This window comes from Pogoniulus pusillus, chromosome 5, assembly GCF_015220805.1.
Source record: "Pogoniulus pusillus isolate bPogPus1 chromosome 5, bPogPus1.pri, whole genome shotgun sequence".
NCBI lineage: Eukaryota > Metazoa > Chordata > Aves > Piciformes > Lybiidae > Pogoniulus > Pogoniulus pusillus.
Window position 1 is genome coordinate 41,348,120 of NC_087268.1, and position 21,699 is coordinate 41,369,818.

The following is a 21,699-nucleotide window of genomic DNA, read 5'->3' on the forward strand; positions in this document are numbered from 1 at the left end:
TACTCAGAAGAAAGTTGTACTGAAGTGGGTGGCAGACTTTTTCAAGTAAAAAGTGGTAAGACAAGAGGAAAAGGCTTCAGGTTGTGCCAAGGGAGTTTTAATTTGGATGTTAGGAAAAAATTCTTCACCAAAAGGGTTGTTCAAGCGTTGGAACAGGGTGCTCAGGGAAGTGGTTGAGCCACATATTTAAAAGGTGCATAGATGTGATGCTTAGGGGTATGATTTAGTGATGGACTTAGTTGTGTTAGTTTAAAGGTTGGACTTGATGATCTGTGAGGTCTCTTCCAACCCTGATGATACTGTGATACTGTGGTATTCCTGACTAAATATGTTAGTTGAGGTGAATAGGCATATTCATGAGCTTGGTTGACTTTCCTGGCTTTAAATAATGCAAGTTTTTATGAAACCCATATATCTGTGAGTTAGACCCTTAATGTGCTTTCTCAGGCATCTTCTGCTTGACACACAGATTGGTGGTTTACAAAATTCATGTGTTTTCTATGTGGACAGATTCCTCTAATGTCAGAACACATTCTGAGCTAAGATATTTGGGAGGGAGATCTCATATTATACAACCAAACAGTTCCTTTGACATCCAAAAACAAGTTTTCAAGGTATTCTAAGGAATTTGAAAAGACCTGAACATTTTGGACAGTAGTCAGTATTTTATAGTTTGTTTCTTTTTTTTTTAATCTAAATGCTTACAAACAAAAGTGTATTCATTCACTAAATGGAACACAGTCTGCAGTACATTTAGAAATAGCTTTAAAGGAAATTAGTGATATATTTTCCTAAGGAGTCAGAGCAGTGCAAAGTTCAGTGGTAAACCAGGCAGATTTATATTGGATATATAAAAAGAATGTGAAATACATTTCTTTGAAGGTAGCAATTGCCTGAGGCCCTGTTCCTGGAAAATGAGGTGGCAAAAAATGTCATCCTTGCAGGAGAAAACTGCAGAATTACAAATACCACACAGTATCTTTCCAAATTGAAAAAAAAAAAACCATGGCAAGTGATGGAGGAGTCTGAATGGAAGATGTAATAAACCTTACTATTGCTTTCAAGTGTGGCCAGTAGGCTTAAGGTTAAAGGTCCAAAATGCAAGTTGCCAAGTATCACAGAATCACACAGAATGTCAGGGACTGGAAGGGACCTCAAAAAATCATGCAGTCCAACCCTCGTGCTAGAGCAGGACCACCTATACCAGATCACACAGGAACACGTCCAGGTGGGTTTTGAATATCTCCAGAGAGGGAGACCACAACCCCCAGGAGCAGCCTGTTTCTATGTTCTGTCACCCTCACAGTGAAAAAATTACTCCTCGTGTTTAAAAGAAACTTCTTATGCCTCAGCTTCCACCCATTGTCTTGTCATAGGGCATCACCGAGAGGAGCCTGGCTCCATCCTCCTGGCACTCACCCTTTACATATTTATAAACATTGATGAGGTCAAGTGTTTTGGAAGGTTGCCTTTCCGGGTGTCTCAAGCCAACAGGCAGGAGGACTGGCTGTCCTGAATTCATGTTATTAACTTATATTTTCAAATTTTTTATACTTTGAAATTTATTTTGTAGATCGAGAGAGCCTTGTGCTGAGCCTAGTTACATTTCTGGGAAGATTCAGTTCAATCCTTCTACAGAAGTGGGGAAGACAGAAGGGTGCAACTTTTCAGTATGTGGATAAAGACAGAGAGAACTTCTGTTTTTCTGTGGGTATGAAAAATAAAGGAATCTCTTCCAGCTTTCCTTTTGTGCAAGGGTAGATTTGAGATGTGAAGAATTAGACTAATGAGGGCTGGACCCTGGATTGCTGTAATGAATGTCTTAACTCTCCTTGAGACTGATCTGGGTCTCTGACTTAGGCTGGAGTAGGGTTTTGGTAGCAGATTGTTGGAGGAAATGCTTGACTATGTGCTGTGAAGCAGAGGTGTGTCCTATGGCCATGGTTTTGGGGTGCATACTGGGTGCAGTGACTGCAAGGAAGACATTTCTGCTGCAGGCACATTTCTTTCTGTCAGATGTCTATCTGTTTGGAGGTGACCTAATCACTCTCTTCAGCTTCCTGAGAAGGGGAAGTGAAGAAAGTGAAGAAAAAATTCTCTCTGGAATCTAGTGATAGGATGCCCAGTAATAGTTCAAATCTGTGCCAAGGGAGCTTTAGACTGGACATTAGGCAGCCTATGTTTACCATATATGTTAAACATTGAACAGCCATCCTAGAGAGGTAGCCAATACCCCAAGTGTGTAAGAGGCATTTGGACAATGCCCATAACAATATGATTTAACTTTGGTCAGCCCTTTGGACTACATGATCATTGTCAGTTCCTTCCAGCTGGAATATTCTATGCTATGTTATGCTACATTAGCTATGTATGCTGAGATGGGGGGAAATCAATTAAGCCAGGTATGTTTTGTTATATTGATCCATATATATGTGGGAAAAGCAAACAAGCTTCGGGCACAACTGACATAAAAACCTACATAAAACTAAGAGTTTGTAGTTCATGAGCGTCCTCGTAGTGCACACCAACATTGTTGATGTTTTCATGGTAGCAGACCTACATGTAGATGTAGGCACGGAGAACGGACCGAGTTGTGGGTTATGGGGCGCGTTGCTGCAGTGAATTGAAACGGGTCTATAAGGTAGCCTATGTAGACTTCTGTGGCGAAAGCGAAGGGAACGTGGAGAGAGAAAAGGTGCTCTGTGCGATTGTGATAAGGATCCATATACGTGATAGCGCAGATGAGAATGTATTTGTAGATGTGAATAGTGTGTGAAGATGGTAAAGGACCTATAGATGCGGGCGTAGGGCGTTAGAGCAGGAGGCGCGCAGGGACCGCGGGAGTGGACTCCTTAGCGTGAAGCTAGCAAGTAGGTGTGGAGGTACTGAGAGAAAGATGACTCCGGGATGGGTAGCTGACGGGGTTTGTGCCGTGCACGGAGCCGAGTCCCCGCCGTGGGACGCAGGTGCTGCCTGCCTGGGCACCACTGACGACGGCCAGCCCGCCGCGAGTCTCGGGCTGCCGCCGCCGCAGGGCGGGCCGAGCGGAGTGGCTCTGCGGGGCGGGCGGAAGGAGGCACGGCTGAGTCTAACTCCCGCCTCCCGCCCCGTGCAGGCCGAGGCTTCCATAGAGACACAGAGGACGCTGGTGCTGAGCGGAGCCTGCGGGACGGAGTCCAGACATGGTGAGCGCCGGGCAGGGTGGGCGGAAGGGCGGGCGAGCGAGCAGGCGGTGAGGCTGGGTGGGCGCCAGCCCGGTCTGAGCCATATATCTCTCCCGCAGCCCTTCACCGAACGCGCTTACTACCCACCTGCGGCTGGGGGCGCGGGGACCGGCGCAGGGCCGGCGCCGTTTCCCGCCTTCCAGTTCCGCGGCCGCCATGAGAGCCCGGACTGGCATCGGCTGAGCTCCATAGACGTGGAGCGGGTGTCGCGGGATGGGGATGTGGCGGCTCTGCAGGAGCACCTGGAGCACGTAACTTTCTGCAGCGCCGAGCGGGAGCGCTGCCCCCACTGCCAGGGCCCCGCCGACTCGCTGCTGCTCAAGCTGCTGCGCCTGGCCCAGCTCTGCACCGAATACCTGCTGCACTCCCAGGAATATCTCAGCGCCCAGCTCCGCAGCCTGGAGGAGGCTCTGCGAGCGGCCCAGGCCCAGCGCGACCAGCTGGATAGGGAGTTGACCCATCGCTGCCAGGAGATGAAAGCGCTTAAGGAGGAGTGCCGGCGGAGGAAGAAGATGATCGTCACCCAGCAGATGATGCTGGAGGCCAGAGCCAGCTACCACCAGGTGAGAGAAGAGGTCTTGTTGACCCCGTCGCTTACACCTTGCCGTCTCAGCCTGTCCGGCAGAGCAGCCCCTCTGTGCTGGCTTGCTGTGACTTCCTGGGTGAGAGGCTGGAGCTGCACGGTCCGTTGACTCTGTGAAAAAGGAATGCACTGCTTGCAGGCGCTTCGTTTCCCGTCTGTGTTTCACAGGCATTTAGCTAGTGTCACACACATTTGGGAGAGTGCTGCATTATTAATCGTTTTACTAGCAAGTACTTTTTATTCTTGGGTTTGCGTTTGATGCATATGAGGTGTCAGATACACACATATACAAAACCTGTACTAAACATGTTACTACTTTCTGTTGCTATCAGCCACATAGTCAGAAAACACTCGAGGCAAGTGCATCAGAACTGCTGTTAAGTAGTAACCTACCTGTTTGCAAGTTGTCACTTTCCCGTGTTAGCTTTCTCCACACACACAAGGTCTCTGCTTGTGCATGTGTGACTCAGAGGTGACTCAGGCATGATGATAAAGAAGCCCCAGTGAGGCAGTTCATCCCTAACTCCACGACAATCTGTTCCTTTAGAATCTTCACTAAAAGCCTTTAGTACATTGCTGTTCTGACTCTCTGTGTAACTGTTTCGTTTGAATATTTTTCAGTATATTCCAAGAGTACAAACTGGAGCTTCAAATGTAGTCTAGAGAGCGCACTTCGTGCAGACTTGACATGATTTCAGGCCAGTCCTTTGTCTCTGTTTGTTCAAAGTTACAATTTTGTGGTGTTTTGCAATAGCTTTAAAAAACCCCAATACTAGGCAGTCCTGATTGTTGAAATTCTCCTTAATTATGCAGTACTGAACCAATGCAAGCTCTCTTGTAGAATGTACGCTATTATCTCACAGCATGATACTTATTTCAGCAGACTGGCAAAATTTTAGTTTTTAAGTCATTAGCTAAGTTGTCTCAAGCAAGGGAAAAAGATAACCTTATTCCCTGAGAGTAGAGCTGTACATATGACAGGCTTAATAGGAACCTTGTCTGAACTCATTCAATTGTCAGTCTTAAGGATAAGCTGCTGATATTTTACCATTTTAGCAGGCCTTTATGCAACTTACAGAGCAGTTTGTCTGTCTTGTGTGGCAAAAGTAAAAGGATTGTATGCATCATTTCATCTGTAAACTTACTGAATTCTCATACTGTGATTGACAGTGAAATATTACCAAGTCTTGAAATACTTGTGGAATACAGCTGTCTTGGTGGAAGGTGAAGAACATGGTGGTGAACTTGGCTCATCACTAATCTTCTGTGTGGTGGCAGCTACCATAAAGCAGTGATGGAAAGCTGTTTCCCATTTCTAGTTTAATGTCATATAAACACTGCCTTCCCCACTTTTTTCTTCGCTGTTAGTAACTTGCTTCTGGAAGTTATTTAGTTCATATAGGAAAAGTGAATTCAGGGAGTGACATTGATCAGTTCCTGCAATTCCTATAGTGTGTTTAGGATTCTGAGTGCGAATGGCGGAGGTAAATTAAACTTGTTCTAGGGTTTGTAAATGCAGGGCAGCAGTGTGATCAGTAAACAGTAACTGTGTTATTTAGCTGTGCCATGATTTTGACTGATCTGCAGTGTCAGCTAATAAGGTTTTTGTTTGTGTTCCTGAGAGGGCAGTTCAAATTTCATTCCCTTAAAGCTTTGGCTGTTTGGCAAATAACCCTATAAATGGTTATTTGCCTTTTTCAGTGGAGACACACTTTATATCCAATGTAGCCATGCTTTGGAATTCATATTTAATATCTTTATTCCATAGCTGGTACAAGTTAAACCATGAAATACTACTATAAAATTACACTGGTGCCTGCAAGTCATAGATTGAAAGCTTCAGCTGGGTATTACAAATTTAATTTTAAATAATATTTTTTCACTTTTTGGGTACTTGGCTCAGAAATCTCATATTCTTATGCTCAGTGTAGGCAGAAAGTGCACATTGTATCTAACACTATGAAAAGTGGTTGTAAGAGTAATGTTAAATAATTGAAAACCTAAATATTCCCTATGTTAATCCTGTCTCTTGCAGGAAGAGTATTTTTACACTACCAGCAAAGTCAAACTGACGTGAAGTTTGTGGTTGAATGAGTTACATTATTTCACAGCCAATTTCATTCCATAAATCATGTGCAATCTGTTATACTGCGAGCTCCCTCTTGGTTGGTAGCACTGCTTTGCTACCATGCTGTCTATTTTGGCTTTATTTTAGCACTTTTTTTGCATTTGTCCAATGTAATTTGTCTTAATAATTCATGGCCTTAGTGTTTGCTGAAAGATGCCTGTATTTAATAGTCTACCAAACTCTCAGTGGCAGTATTTTAAATATTAGATGAAATCTGGGAATTTGATGATGGTGATAAGGTCTTGGATCTGTTAAGTCAGTCTTTTACAATCAGAGCACACTGATGAGGAAAAAGGACTCACATGACTGTTTGTGGTTCATTAAAATGTATTTATTTGGAAAAAAAATAAAGAATTATAGGAAAGAGATAATGAGCAATCCTACTTAAAGTGAAAAAGTGATTATGGGCTTTGATTCACAGTCATATCAGTTTAGCTGTAGCTTCTGTCCTTGTATTACCCATCTCTTCTTGATATTCTCAACATTAGTGGAATGTACTTTGATAGTGAACAAAAAAAAATCTTTTAAAATAGATGGGATCCAAATTTGACAAAATATGTTTTCAAATTCAAGGAAATAAATAGTAAGTAAAGCACAGGACCAGTTGTGTAAAGAGTTTTGCACTTCAGAAGGATGCTAGGTAGCATACAAATATATGTGCCTTCCTTGCAAGACTGTGTATTGTATTCTTTAGTTGAAATGTCTGACCTTTCTACATATCTGTGGTGCTGCTACTTGCCACCTTACAACTCATGTGTATTCAAGTCCACGATGAGAGTTTTTTTCTGACTGTGTGGTGCTCTCTTGCTGTGATGCAAGAGTCTTAAGAATACCTGAGCTATTAGTTGGCTGGAGCCAAAGTGTATTTTGCTGTATGGTGTTGTCGTACTTTCTCCTTTATACTTTTACCTACCTGTATTTGTCTGTTATCCATGGTTTGTATTTGAATTTAAACTTACTTGGTCAGTATAATTTTATTTCAGAGTTTGTACAGGTGCTAGCACAGTAGGATTCTTGCCTGTGAGCACTACTGAGATACTTTGAGTAAGATGAATATATTAATAACTTCACAGAAATTTGGCATTGTGGGAATTCTAGTCATGATTCTTGTGAAATGGAATGTTACTGAAGTTGCCCACTTTTGATGTCTGGGCAAAATGTAGTAACCTTAAACTGCTGTACTTAACAAACAGATGTTAGTAACAAGAATGTTTTTTATCTGGTTTTTGCAGTGTCAGTTTTGTGAAAAGGCTTTTGTGAACTATTCTTTCTTACAAAGTCACATGCAAAGGCGTCATCTGGAGGAATCTCAGATTGGTATGTGCTTTAATGTTATAAAAATAACTAAGTAGTTTTTAGAAGTATGAATATAGTGAGGATGTGCAGTCTGTGCTTTTGTGTAACTGAGAAGAGTAATTTTCATGTTCCATTTTTTAGGTGGAAGATACCAATCTGTGTGAGTGCAAACACAACTCCCTGACAGAATATACTGAGCAACATAGTTTCAGTCTCTGCAAAAGAATTAACAAAAAAAAATGTCATGCCATATTTACAGTAGCTTTTCAAACTAATGTTTTCACATAATGTATCCATGATAATCTTGGTTGCTACATCACTAATTCATATACTTTGTCTTAATTTAAAAGTCTTTATTTTGGAAAACACTGCCTTCAAGCATTTGTTTCATTCCTCACTGTATCCTCTCCTTCCAGTTAAGGACTGGCTGCATGCTTATCATTTATTCCTAAGGTCTGGCAAGTGTTGATAAGTAGCAGTGATTAGGAATAAGTTTGGAAAAGAACATCTGAGAGGAGAAAGACTGGGAAGAATCTAGCAAGGTCTGAACTGTAGCTTGCCAGGCAAATAAAACAGCAGGAAGAATAAGAGGAGTCTGAGTAAATGCCTGAAGAAACTGTAATCTATTGGAATGAGAAAGAAGCTCTTGTGTGCTTCACACTTGATAAGAATGATAGTAGAAGGTGCTGCAGAACCACTTGAACTAATTATCATATAAAGAATTAGTCTGAAATGGCTACATGAGGGAAGTTCTCCATGCACTTATGTTTGAAATAATATTCTGCATTGTGCTCAGATTTCCAGATGATGGGCTAGTAAAACTTTGGTAAATTGATCAAGTGTTTCAAATTTTAAGTGTGTTAGAATTTTTGCATATTTTAACATGTATAATTACACTGACATTCCCTCTGATTCATTCCAGATAACGAGTTGATTCCACATGGAATCCTTACAAAAGTTACTTACAGTAACTTAAATACAGCCTAATGGAACAATTGAGGTTTGCTTTGCCCATCATGTGTCCCTTTTTGAGTTCGTCTTGAAATTTGTCCTTTGAAATTAGGTTATATAATACTCCCTAAACTATTTCACATGTCAGTAATGTCAGTATTTTTCAGTCTTTGAGGGTAATGTTAGCAGTCCAGAGAACATTATGTGTTTTAAAGCATTGTTGGAGACTCACGGTAGCGGGAAGGGAGGTGGTGTATTGGAGTCACGCTTCATGAAGATGCTGTTGAAACACTGTAGCAACACATTTGCAGTATCACATCTCAAGCAATTGCAACAAGTATTTTTTTTATCTGCTGTTTCTTTCAAACAGAACAAATGAGGAAAGCAAAGACAGACAAACTGCAGGATGAGATTGATAAACTGAAAGAGCAGTTACAGCTCACCAGATCCCAGTTGGAGACTGAACAGCAGGCTTATACAGTCCAGTTTTCTAAGGTAACATGCTAAATAAGATGAACCTGTTAAAAGAATTAGTACTTTGTGTTCACTCATTTTGTAACTGGAACAGGACAAAAATCTGTCTACAGCTTGTGTGCCTGGCAGCAGTAGTGCTTGGGCATTGAACATATCTCCCCTCACCCCTCCATAATTTGGTACATCTGCTTTTTCCTTTTGTTTTAGGTGTATTTTATTTGAATACTTAAGAGAACATTTCTTCTAGCACTTGTTCATCAGATAAGTCTGTCTAGTTGAAACAGATGAAATTGCCTTGCTGTGGTGAAACATAAGCCATTTTTGATGTAATGGTACTTTGTGATGATTAAACTGAGGATTACTGCATCCAGTTCTGGAGCCCCCATTATAAGAAGAATGTGGATGTGCTGGAGCATGTCCAGAGAAAGGCCACCAGGATGACCAGAGGGCTGGAGCAGCTCTGCTATGAGGACAGACTGAAAGAGTTGGGGCTGTTCAGTCTGGAGAAGAGGAGGCTCCCAGGTGACCTTCTTGTGGCCTTTCAGTATCTGAAGGAGGCCTGCAGAAAAGCTGGGGAGAGACTTTTTAGGCTATGAGGGAGTGACAGGACCGGGAGGGATGGAGTAAAGCTAGAGATGTGAAGATTGAGACTGTTCAGCATGAGAGTGGTGAGAGGCTGGAATGGGTTGCCCAGGGAGATGGTTGGGGCCCCATGGCTGGAGGTGTTTAAGGCCAGGCTGGCTGAGACTGTGGGCAGCCTGCTCTAGGGTAGGGTGTCCCTGGGCATGGCAGGGGGGTTGGAACCAGATAATCCTTGTGGTCCCTTCCAACCCTGACTGATTCTGTGATGAAACATTTCTAATATGATTGACTTTATATGTACTTTATAAAATGAGTAAGATGTATTCTTTTAATTTCTATTTAAATAAATACAATCAAATAATTTACTATGGAAGCAGGGACAGAATATTTTTTAAGAGAAGGGCTTTGCGATTCACTAAAGAGCAAACTCTTGGTGTAAGAGACAAGATATAATGGTTATTTTAGATCTTAGTATTGGCAGTTTGCTCTGTATCACATTGAAAAGTAGCATTGTCTGTCTGATAACATATGTTAAAACCTTGTCTTAATATATTGCCCAATATCCAGAACTTCTTAGTGCAGTTTGAGGCTCTTTTCAGTGATGTCCAATGATGGGATAAGGGGCAACGGGTGCAGGCTGGAGCATAGGAGGTCCATGTAAATATAAGGATGACAGAGCTCTGGAACAGGCTGCCCAGAGAGGTTGTGGAGTCTCCTTCTCTGGAGACATTCAAAACCTACCTGGATGAGTTCCTGTTACCTACTCTAGGTGATCCTGATTAGACAGAGGAGTTGTGCTAGGTGATATTTCAAAGTACCTTCCAACCCCTAACATTCTGTAATTCTTCCCCTCTTCTGTGTCCTGGTGAGACAGCACCGGAGTATTGTGTAAAGTTCTGGGCTTCCTACTTCAAGAGGACAGGAAACTACAGGAAGGAATCTGACACAGGACTATGAAGAGGATTGAGGGAACCTGCTTTGGCAGGGCAGTTGGAGTAGATGATCTCCAGCTGTCTAGCCCCTTCACCCCAAAAATAGAATTATGGAGATGACCTGCAAAGATGATCAGTGTATATTTAGAATGACTGAGCATGCAAAGAGTTGTCAGTCTGAAAAAACTATAACAGCTTTGTAGGCATGGAAGATGAGATACTGATGTCTGTGAAGTCACAGATTAAGTAGGGTAAATAGGTATCAGTCATTCACTTTTCAAGTTCACCACTTAGCATCCATGAAATGAACCTAGCAGGTTCAAACCAACAAACAACAGGAAAACAACCCAGAAAAAGCCAAAATAATTTTTTTAAAAGTACTTGGCTCTTCCTGCAACTTGTACTAGACCTGTGGAACTCATTGGCAAAAGATGTTTCTGTTGCTAAAGGCTGAAGCAGCCAAAAGGGACTGCTAAAGTCTGTGAGGAGAAATGAGTTGAAGTTTACTAGGTTTAGAAGAATATATGAAGGTGTGGAAGTCCTCAGCCTAAAAGTGGCAGCTTGGAGACTACTGAGGAGAAGGTGCTTGTCTGTTTGCCATTGTGTCCTTTTTCTATGGACACCCTTACAGCCTCTGTGAAAACAGGGTGTTGAACTAGGTGGATCTTTCAGATGATCAATTACAGTCATTCATGTCTTAGTCAATGAAAAATAATGAACTACCAAGACTTCTGTAAGTGTGCTTGTTTTGCTAGCAAAATCTTAGTTTGCTAGCCCAGAAGCCTTCAGAAATTGGCATTTATTCTTGGTTTTGATGTCATAGTGTTGCTCATTGAAAGTGACTGCTTCCCACACGTAGTTTGGGTACTTGAATTAGTATTGTATATGGGGGAAAAAGTAACTAATAAAGTTCTTAAAATAATTTCAGCAATGTGAACAGCAAAAATCAAAAGAGGAAGAAATTCTACAGTCATTTCATAAATGGAAAGAGGAGGAGAAAGACAAATTGGCTGATGAAATAGAAAAGGTGAAAGATATGTTTATGAAAGAGCTTAAGGAATTGTCTTCAAGAAATTCAACATTAGAAAATGTAAGTGATTTAAATTCTCCAACATTTTAAGGCATGAATCCCTTACAGCAGATGCTGTTGAACTTCACATTTTTCAAATGTGATGTAGTCACCTTAGAAGTTCTTCCTATTAAACCTTAGAAATAATGATTGAATGATAGACAGTTCTGACTACTGTTACTTTATTAACAGAATTTCACTTCTTTTTTTGACAGCGTTGATCTGGATGAACAAATTATGCCTTCACCAACTAAGTCAGCTTTTTCTTACTCCTCAGCCATTGAGTTCTTGTTTATAGATTAGTAAATATTGTTCTTATTGCTGTCTCTTTGGCATCCATCAAACTAATATTTTCATAACTGACATGGAGGGGATTAACCTCTTCATTACAGTCCTGACAGCACAAACTGCTTGTTTTCAGTAGAGAATCTGGAAGTGCTTTCCAAAGATTGACTGGAAAGAGAACTGTAGAAGTATAGGTAGGTCAGAAAACAAGTATGTGCAGCATTAACAGAGCAGCTTGTATTTTGTAGCTGCTACTCCCTGTGTTTATTTGGAAGGTAGATTTATGTTAGATTTGTGTATTGATTATTAACAGAGGTTATTCTTCCCCTGTACTCAACACTGGTCAGGCCACACCTTGAGTACTGTGTCCAGTTCTGGGCCCCTCAGTTCAAGAGAGATGTTCAGGTGCTGGAATGTGTCCAGAGAGGAGCAACAAAGCTGGTGAGAGGTCTGGAACACAGCCCTGTGAGGAGAGGCTGAGGGAGCTGAGATTGTTTAGCCTGGAGAAGAGGAGGCTCAGGGGGGACCTCATTGCTGTCTACAACTACCTGAAGGGAGGTTGTAGCCAGGTGGGGATTGGCCTCTTCTGCCAGGCAACCAGCAATAGAACAAGGGGACACAGTCTCAAGTTGTGCCAGGTAAAGTATAGGCTGGATGTTAGGAGGAAGTTGTTGTCAGAGAGAGTGATTGGCATTGGAATGGGCTGCCCAGGGAGGTGGTGGAGTTGCCATCCCTGAAGGTGTTGAAGACACACCTGGCTGAGGCACTTAGTGACTGGCTAGGGCTGGGTGCTAGGTTGGACTGGATGATCTTGAAGGTCTCTTCCAACCTGGTTGATTCTATGATTATATGAAATGTGAAAAATGCTGAAATCGTTAGAAGTGCCTCATGTAGTCTCTAGTTATATTTAAAGTAAATTTTGGATTAAATGATGGTTTTAGAAAACAAAAAATATACATTCAAGTCTTCACGGTTTTTCCTCTCTCATTTTAGCAACTGTTAGAATTACAAAAGTCCAATATGCAACAAAAATCCAATTTAGGGACACTGACAGACAGCCAAGAATTTACAGAAGAGAAACCTCAGAGTTCTCAGGATTATCATAACATGGTTAAAGCTCTTGAAAAACAGGTAACTTTTAATGTATTGATTTTAAAAGACTACCTGTGCTCTTTTCATTGTTATATATCTCTGAGCAAATGCTGATGGTAGTGCAAATCTGTTGGACAATCCAAAGTCCCACTGTAGGAAAAATTGAGCTAGAAGGGTTGCTGAGACCAAGGTCAGTGTATTGTTCTGAGACTCACCTGCATGTCCAGATTGTTCTTATTAAAAAAAACAAACCCAAAACCAAAACCCATCACCAAATAAATAAACCACACACAAAAAAACCCAAACCCACCTTTATACTTTTTTTTGAACAATATTGAAAGGTGAAATAATGCATGGTTCTTTGGATATCAAGGTCTTTGTATACTGCTGGTGTCATCCAGAATTTTGGTCACTTCTGCTCAAAGATGTGGAAAACTCTGAGCTTTACTTTAGGGTTTTTGATTGCATAAAGGAAAATTATTCAGACTTATGTATAAATCCTGATTTTTATCATAGTTCCATAAAATGCATTGTTAGTGAGAGCTTGAAATGACATTACTGAGGGGGAAAACCTTGCTCATACTACTCTTGTATTAAACAGATGTATCAAAATACTATTCTTCACTTTTGATCACTATATGAACAAATCAAGTAGCAAATTGGTTATTTCTAGGGTGATTAAGAAAGCCACAGTCAGATGTATAAGATATGCTGGTGATTGTTCTACCTCTGAAATCTGGGGTTACTGAAGTTTCCTATCATCAATAATATTTTCTGTGTTTATGTTTCATTTAGAAGAATAAGGCTGCACATTCTGAACTGAATTTTGTTGTGTTGTTGACAGGAATTAATATTGGTTTCTTCTATGCAGGAAAATAAGTGGACATCTAGAATGAAGGCCTTTTCTAATGCACATGAGAAAGAAAAGTTTGAGGTAAACCAATTAACAAGAGACATTTTGTCTTGGTTTTGACTCTGTCAGTAGTTCTTGGTATGCTGTAATACATCTGTTGAGTTAGAAAGCCTGCATAGTGAGTTTATAAGAGTATGTTCACTTAGATGCGTTTATTATCACACTGTTATGCTGGGATCTTGTATAAGATAAGGCCAGGATTGAAATTGAATTTATCCTTTAAGAATCACAGAAACAGAATCAGAATCACAGAATTAACTGGGTTAGAAAAGACCTTTGAGATCATAGAGTCCAACCTATCACCTAAGCCTTCTAATTAACTAAACCATGGCACTAAATGCCTCATCCAGTCTCCTTTTAAACTCCTTCAGGGATGGTGACTCCTCCACTTCTCCAGGAAGCCCATTCCAATGGCAAATCACCCTCTCTGTGAAGAACTTCTTCCTCCTAATGTCCAGCCTAAACATTCCTTGGTGTAGCTTGAGACTGTATCCTCTTGTTCTGACACTGTTTGTCTTTGAGAAGAGACCAACCCCCACTTGGCTACAGCCTCCCTTCAGGTAGTTGTAGAGAGCAATAAGATCTCCCCTGAGCCTCTTCTCCAGGCTAAACACCCCCAGCTCCCTCAGCATCTCCTCATAGGGCTTTTGCTCCAGCCCCCTCACCAGCTTTGCTGCCCTTCTCTGGACATGTTCAAGCACCTCAACATCTTTCTTAAATTGAGAGGCTCAGAACTGGACACAGTACTCAAGGCATGGCCTAATCAATGCTGAGTACAGGGGCAGAGTGACCTCCCTGGTCCCACTGGCCACACTATTCCTGATCCAGGCCAGGATGCCATTGGCCTTCTTGGCCACCTGGGCACATTGCTGGCTCATGTTCAGTTGACTGTCGACCAGTACCCCCAGGTTCCTCTCTGCCTGGCTGCTCTCCAGCCACTCTGTCCCCAGCCTGTAGTGCTGCTTGGGGTTGTTGTGGCCAAAGTGCAGCACCCAGCACTTGAACTTGTTAAAACTCATGGTGTTGGACTGTGACCATCTGTCCAGCCTATCCACGTCTTTCTGTAGAGCCTTTCTAACCCTCTATCAGATCGACACATGCTCCCAACTTAGTGCTTTCTGCAAACTTACTGATGGAGGATTCAGTCTCCTCATCCAGATCATCAGTGAAGATATTTAGCAGGACTGAGCGCAACACTGATCCCTGGAGGACAGCACTAGTGACTGGCTGCTAACTGGGTGTGGCACCATTCACCATTCTCTCTGGGTCCTGCCATCCAGCCAGGATCTGACAGACACCAGCCAGGATCTGACAGACACATGAGACTGTCTCTGCTTTTTGTGGAGTTTGCAGATCATTCTGTGAGCACTGTGTTATGCAGTGTTTGCTGTGTTATATGTGTGCTGGATAATTGAAATATAACTTGTCAACACGTAGCTTTCATCTACCCTATACTTTTAGCTACCATGGACCTATGGCATGTGTCTCAAATCTCTTTTTTTTTCCCTCTTTTCTGTCATTTCTCTGCTGCTGCTTGTCTTGTGCTTTCTAACACAGAATCTGTTCAGCATTTTCTGTCATTTCTCTGCTGCTGCTTGTCTTGTGCTTTCTAACACAGAATCTGTTCAGCATTTCCAGGAAAAAAACACCATGGCATTTTAATTTGCATCAGATTATATATTTTACTATACAAAGCTTTTATTTCTCAGATTTCTTTTTTTTTTATGTCTGCATTTCTTTTTAATCTCTTTCCTGCTTTCTTTCTCTTGCTTATTTTCTCTTCATTTTCCTTTCATCCACGTGACCATGTAAGAACTGAGCAGATCATAGTGTTCTGACCAATGCTTCTCCTCCTCTGGCAAGAAAGCAGTGGGGAGGAACCATGGAACATTCCCCCAAAAGTTAATGATACACCCAAGAATAGAATAAGGGAGGAGTAATGTAAGTATGACTTTTGAGATGGTGCACCTAAAATATTGTTCTCTTTATTCTACGTTCTGAGGTAATACCTTAAGTTCATTATGCCAGTTCACGTTTCATGTCCTTAAAATACCAATGTTTGACTTTATAACTGTAACATATTTGTAACTGTAACATGTAAAATTGCATTCTTTTTCTGCAACTTTTAGGCAATCTCGGCAGCAATATGTGTGTATGTCCCTTTCTTCCTAAAGAGATTGAGGTAGTCTTCTTTGTGTAAATAAAAAGTGATCCAGGCACCGGTTTTGTAATAAATGCAAGTCCAAATGAAATCACAGGAGACATTAAGGTTTTGATGAGAGAAAGTTTACGTTTTAAGCATGACAGTCTCTGTTTAAACTTTATAGCATTAAAATATTTTATATGATACTGATATGAAGTTACTTTTCTTCTGATTGCTTTCTAGCTGCAGTCACAAATTCAGAAGCTTAAATCATCAAGAGAAGATCTGAACAAAAAAGTAGGCTTTTACAAGAGGAGAACAGAAGAATTAAGGCAGAAGCTTCAAGAGCAGAGTGATCTGAATATTACTCTGAAGAAGCAGGTCTGTTTTGTGAAGCACTCTCAGAGAGCATAGAATGCAGACATATTTTGCTAGCATTTGCTGTGTCTCTGGTTGCTTATTTAACATTCTCAGTTTTATTGCTGTACTATTTTGGTTACACTTTGGAAACTATGTTGATAAATAAGATTAGATCTGGAAGAGCAACACAGGAATGTAAATCAGAAATTAGAACACAATTTAGTAGGAATGGCTTGAAAATCCAGATGCGATTGTCTCTCTGTGCACTACACTAGTGCAGCCCCACTTGGAGTGTTGCATGCAGTTTTGGGTGCCTCAGTATAAGAACATTAAGCTATTAGGAATGTGTCCAGAGGAGGGTGATTGAGACAGTGAAAGGCCTCAAGGGCCAGATCTAAGAGAAGTGACTGAAGTCACTTGATTTGTTCAGCTTGGAGATGAGAAGACTGTAAGGTGACCTCATCATAACCTAAAATTCCTCAAGTGGGACAGTGAAGAAAGAGGTGTTGATCTCTTCTCTATGGTGACCAGTAAAAGCACATGAGAACGTGGAATGAAGCTGTGTAAGAAGAAGTTCAGACTGGACATTAGGAAAAGATTCTTCACTGAGAGAGTGGCTGATCCTGAAACAGGCTTCCCAGGGATGTGGTCACAGCACCAAGCTGTCAGAGTTCAGACAGCTTCTGGACTGCGCTCTTAGTTGTATGGCTTAGTTTTAAGTAGCCCTGTGAGGAGGAGGAAGTTAGACTCTGTGATCCTTATGGGTCTTTTCCAACTTGAGACAGTCTGTGATTCTATGAATTTATTTGTTTGGAAATGAGTTGTTTTCTCTTAAAAACACTTTTTTTTGAGGTGATTGGTGTGTAAAGATCTGGGTGGTCTGAAGTTTAGACTGTGGCATGATTATGTGCTCTTTACAACCAGTTCCTCTACTAGGTAGTGCATTCTTTATAAATCAACACTTGTTTCCTTGAGATTAATGTTAAACCTATGCTTAAATGCTTTTACTTCTGCACCTTGACAAATTTGATAGCTGGAGCAATAGAGGACTTAATGCTACACAAAGGTCTTGTAGTAAAGTGATATTTTACAACAAGCCTGTATAACTGCACATGTTAAATAGCTTGGGAGAGATCTGAGTTTGGTGGGTTTTAAGTATAGTTGTGAATATATACATTCTCATTCCCTGGAAGCTGGAAGGGCTTTGGAAATAGCTAACACTTATGGAATCCAAACTGTGTGGACAATGGATTGAAGCATTACTGACTATAACCAAGCTGATAAATAGAACAGGACCGGGGTTCGGTATTTTCTGTCAGCTCCAGTTAACCTTGACCATGTGTCTATATAGTTTGAATTTAGCTTCTCTTTTGGGAACTAGAGTGCAGAGCACCATGTTAATTATATGGGATTCACAAGTTTCCTGTTTTCTTTAGATTGAACTACAGCCAGCTTGTTTTCTGTGCTACCTCAGTTTTGTTCAGTGCATGTCTTGGGTGTCAAATAGACAAAGCTGTAGAGCAGACAGGAGAACAGTTTGTACATTTAAAATAGATGTGTAACTAAGTGTTTTCCTGGAGTGGCACCAGACTGGCAAACAACATGAATTGCTGGAGCATCAGGTATTGAAACAGTAAGTACTGAAGTAGCCCATAAGCTCCCTCTCGTTTCGTTTTATAGCTTGTAGTAACAGGTTGTACAAAGCATGAGTTCACATAAGACAACAAACAGAAACAAGTCTTAGAGTTCTTCCAGCATGAATGAAATGTTTGCGAGCAGTAGAGTTCTGCAAAAGCAGTATATTTTCTTCCCCAAATCATAAACAATAATTTATGTTACAGGGTAGCACTGTAACTAGGTATTTTGAACTAAATGTGCATTTCTAGATATTATGTATTTACATTTGTAACTATTCATGTGTCTGTCTTTTCTCTTACAGGTTGAATTGTCCACAAGATCAGTTACAAGCATTAATCCTTATGATGGTAAGTACAATCTGTTAGAGAAATCAGATTTTGTTAATGATTTCAGCAGCTTGACTGAAACAAATGCACGTATAAACATCAACTTCAGTAGCTAAATATTGAAATCATACCAGTACTGGGTATCTATTTGTATTTCACAGGATTCCTACCTGTTTCTATGCCATGGTTTGCAAAGTTCATGTTCAGCAGCAGTAAGGACTTCCAGTATACAAAGCTGCTTGCTTGAGTAGACATGTGAGATAAAGCAACTTTATTTTGTGTTACACAAACAACTTCTAGCTTTGCTTGATGAAGTGCCATTTTAATTGTTCTTTGGTGCTTGACTGTCCTTGGGCTGCAAAACTCAAAGGGGAAAGATATTTAAAGGAGACAAAACTGATTTTGTCAGTTAAGATACAGATACTCAAAGAATGTGAAGAGCTCCTATATTTTTATCTGCACTACTTCAACATCCAAAGTCCATTGCAAATAGTTAAAACTGATCATGGTGTTTTAGGTTGCAGTCCTGCATCACAAACACCTGCATAGTTGATGCTGCAGTTGCAGTGACTTGAATTTTTACAGTAGATAATGACAGCTGAACTGTCTTGCTCTGTTAGCAAGACATTGGCTTGAACTGAATTTAACAACAGGGAGTAGATTAATTTGAAGAGGGCATAGCAACAGTATGGCTATATGGCTTTTCAGATGGAAATAACTGGTGACATTCAGTCACACTGAAGCAGAGGTCAGTTTAAGACCATAGCACACAAGCAAATGTGCTCCTAGGCCTCAAACTGGTCTGAGGAATGTAGAACTGAAGTGATAATTCATTCCCAGACTCTGCTCTCTATGTGATACGGGTAGGGTTTGCACTAGTTAATGGGAAGCATGGATAGAACAGATTGTTTTGGGTGAATACAAACCTCGATGGGGCTGGACTTGACTAAAAGTTTTGGGCCACAGCTTTTTCCCTGGGACACAAAGCGGCATGCAGACATGGCTGGAGAGATGATCACATTCCAGTTCAGTGATGATTTAGTTACTAGATTCTTTTCCTGTTAGTGGAAGAATTAAAACTGTTAAGCATATATAGAGACCTATTTATATCTGTTTACTTTGTAAATTATTCCTTTGGGGGAGTTTACCCAATAAAGCCCAAAATGATGTAATTTGCAAATATGATTAAATGTTGTAACATTTAAGAAGCCTTACTGCTTACTATAATATAATCTCAAGTTGTGCCAGGAGAAGTATAGGCTGGATGTTAGGAGGAAGTTCTTCACAGAGAGAGTGATTGGCATTGGAATGGGCTGCCCAGGGAGGTGGTGGAGGCACCGTCTCTGGGGGTGTTGAAGAAAAGCCTGGCTGAGGCACTTAGTGCCATGGTCTAGATGACTGGATAGGCTGGGTGCTAGGTTGGACTGGATGATCTCGGAGGTCTCTTCCAACCTGGTTGATTCTATGATTCTATGAATACATTGACATGAGTTATTACTTTTATGTTGTTGCAGTGAACACTGCTGTAGAGCATCTTGGAGAATCTAAACCAAGTCTGCCAGTGATGCATGGTAAGTATTTTTTTTTTACAAGTCCAGATCCAGGTCTTTCAAGTCAAACTCAATGTCTTCTGAAATGTGTTACTTGTCAAATGATAGCTGTAAGAGCAGTAATATTGGGAGAAAAGCAGCACTGAGAATTCCTATGGAGTAATTTTGAAGATGCACTATTGAAAAGAATAAATGAAAACCAAAAGAAAATCATTTGAGACTATTTCCTAGCATGTGTATAGTATTGAAGCACTTTAAGGTAAATGAAGAAATAAAATCTTGGTTAAAACAAAAAATGCTTATCTGGTACCTGCATGTACTGGAATTTGTGTAGAGAAACACATGGAGATGTTTGTTTCTAAGCCTTGAAATGTTTTATTTTTCATGTGATTTCAAGTGGCAAGAAGGAAATATGCAGAAGTAACAGTAAGAATAGACAGTCACCCCCTCTAGATAGTTCTTTCAGAGTATATTTGCTGATACATAGAGATAATTCTGTGGTTCTGTGATTATTTAATTTGTGAAATCATGATATTGTTGAGAAATGGTTGGGAAGGGATGAAATTCTTTTGACATTGTTTTGTACTTTGTGAAAGTAGTTTTTATTTCTCAGTAGGCAAATTAATGGAGAATATTGTTACTATTATTACCACACCACGAGAGTGTTCTGTGAACAATTATTTCTTTATTTTAATTTTTAAGTGGGAAAATAATGAAAAGTCAACTCTGAGCAAGTAAAATGTTTAAATGATAAAACTTAGTTTACTAATATGAGTTATTTAAAGATAATTAAGTAGTGGGAGTTTATTGTTATTTCTCTTAGTTGTAAAACAAGTCAGAGGGAGGTGAAAGGGAATTTGTGTAAGAAAATGCACAGAACTTTTCTTTTTCAACAAATTCAAAAAGCTGTAAAAAGGCAAATGGGGAAAGGGGCCAGTGTACAAGAAAAGGTTTGATTAACTTGATGAGGAATGAAAAACTGATGCAGTGTCAATTTCAAAATATCAGTTGTGACAAGAGTTACTGCACAAAGCAAAATAGATGTTATTATTTTATTTAGTTTTTTTTTAATTGAATAATAGATTTATTTTTAACTTATGCAAGGTTAGTAGTTTATTGCATGAAGGTTTTAAAGTGAAACTACGTGGATGAAATGTTTAGTGCAGAAAAGTAATCATATATTAAATACTGATTATCAGTAATGGTATCAGTCGCATTCTTTTCCATTCAAACCAGCTCCATTGCTCTATTCAGTGCTGGTTCTGCTTAAGAGATCTCACAGCAAGTAGCTTAGCTGTTGCTGTGCATTTAGGAAATGAATTTTATGAAGAATATTGTTGCTAAGGGCTTACGCACCAAGTTTGTAAAGTATTGCTTTCTTAGTGCGTTTACTTGCATTGTGCTGAGGAGTGCAACAGTTCTGTGAACTGTAGTGTTTTCTGTATGCAGACAGTTTAAATCAGCTCATTCATATCTTCCCTCATTTCTTGCTGCTTCAAGTATGAAGTTTGTGACACCTTGTGAGGCTTCTCAAGATAGAAAAGGCTGTTCCTGCCGTTGATGCACAAAAGATTCACTATCGCTTTATTATGAAACCTCAAAGAAGTTATTTCCTTCAAATACCTTTGCTGATGATTATTTTATTTATCTCTGCAGGTCTTTCTGTCTGTCCCCTTTCTTCCCTTTGGATTTTTTTTTTCATTTACCTTACTTAATTTCTAGATATAAAGGTTAGCAGAAGTTACAGTGTCTTTCCCAACATTTTTAGGGCTCCTCAAGGGATCAGCTTGCATCCTGAATTAAGATATCATGGCTGCATCTTACGCCACTGTGAAAATGAAAGCACTTGCTGATAACTTTTGTACACTTACTTGTTTAGCACAGAACATTCCTGAAATCATGAGAGCTGTAGTTTTCTTACCAATTGCCTGTATACAAAATATCTCCCTTTTTTCTGTTTGAAAAAAAGTAATTCTGGAAAAGGCTTTCTAGTGTGAAATTAAGTAGACTTTTTAAAGTTGTTTAGAAGCTTTTGCCTCCTGATACATGCACTGCACATCTGAAATGTTATTCACTTATTTCTTGCAAGAGTCAATAGTGTGCCTTCAGTGCCATCCTGGCTGGTGATTCTTCTCTCTGTTTCTGAGCTAGCT

General features: G+C 40.3%; 1 protein-coding gene across 5 annotated transcripts in view; it reads left to right on the forward strand.

The window, feature by feature from the left end:
* The window catches only part of DZIP1 (DAZ interacting zinc finger protein 1), a 42,180-nt gene that overhangs the window by 858 nt on the left and 19,623 nt on the right, over window positions 1-21,699 (forward strand). For 3 of the 5 annotated variants that reach the window (XM_064143887.1, XM_064143890.1, XM_064143891.1), the window contains exons 2-11: window positions 3,116-3,185; window positions 3,284-3,787; window positions 7,168-7,252; window positions 8,553-8,677; window positions 11,099-11,260; window positions 12,518-12,655; window positions 13,488-13,550; window positions 15,916-16,053; window positions 17,972-18,017; window positions 19,511-19,567. In XM_064143887.1, the coding sequence (XP_063999957.1) occupies window positions 3,183-3,185; window positions 3,284-3,787; window positions 7,168-7,252; window positions 8,553-8,677; window positions 11,099-11,260; window positions 12,518-12,655; window positions 13,488-13,550; window positions 15,916-16,053; window positions 17,972-18,017; window positions 19,511-19,567 (1,321 nt within the window). In that variant the 5' untranslated portion in view covers window positions 3,116-3,182. Of the gene's footprint in view, window positions 1-1,694; window positions 1,712-3,088; window positions 3,186-3,283; window positions 3,788-7,167; window positions 7,253-8,552; window positions 8,678-11,098; window positions 11,261-12,517; window positions 12,656-13,487; window positions 13,551-15,915; window positions 16,054-17,971; window positions 18,018-19,510; window positions 19,568-21,699 lie in introns of those variants that run through there. The other 2 variants (XM_064143889.1, XM_064143888.1) reach the window with 2 other exon arrangements.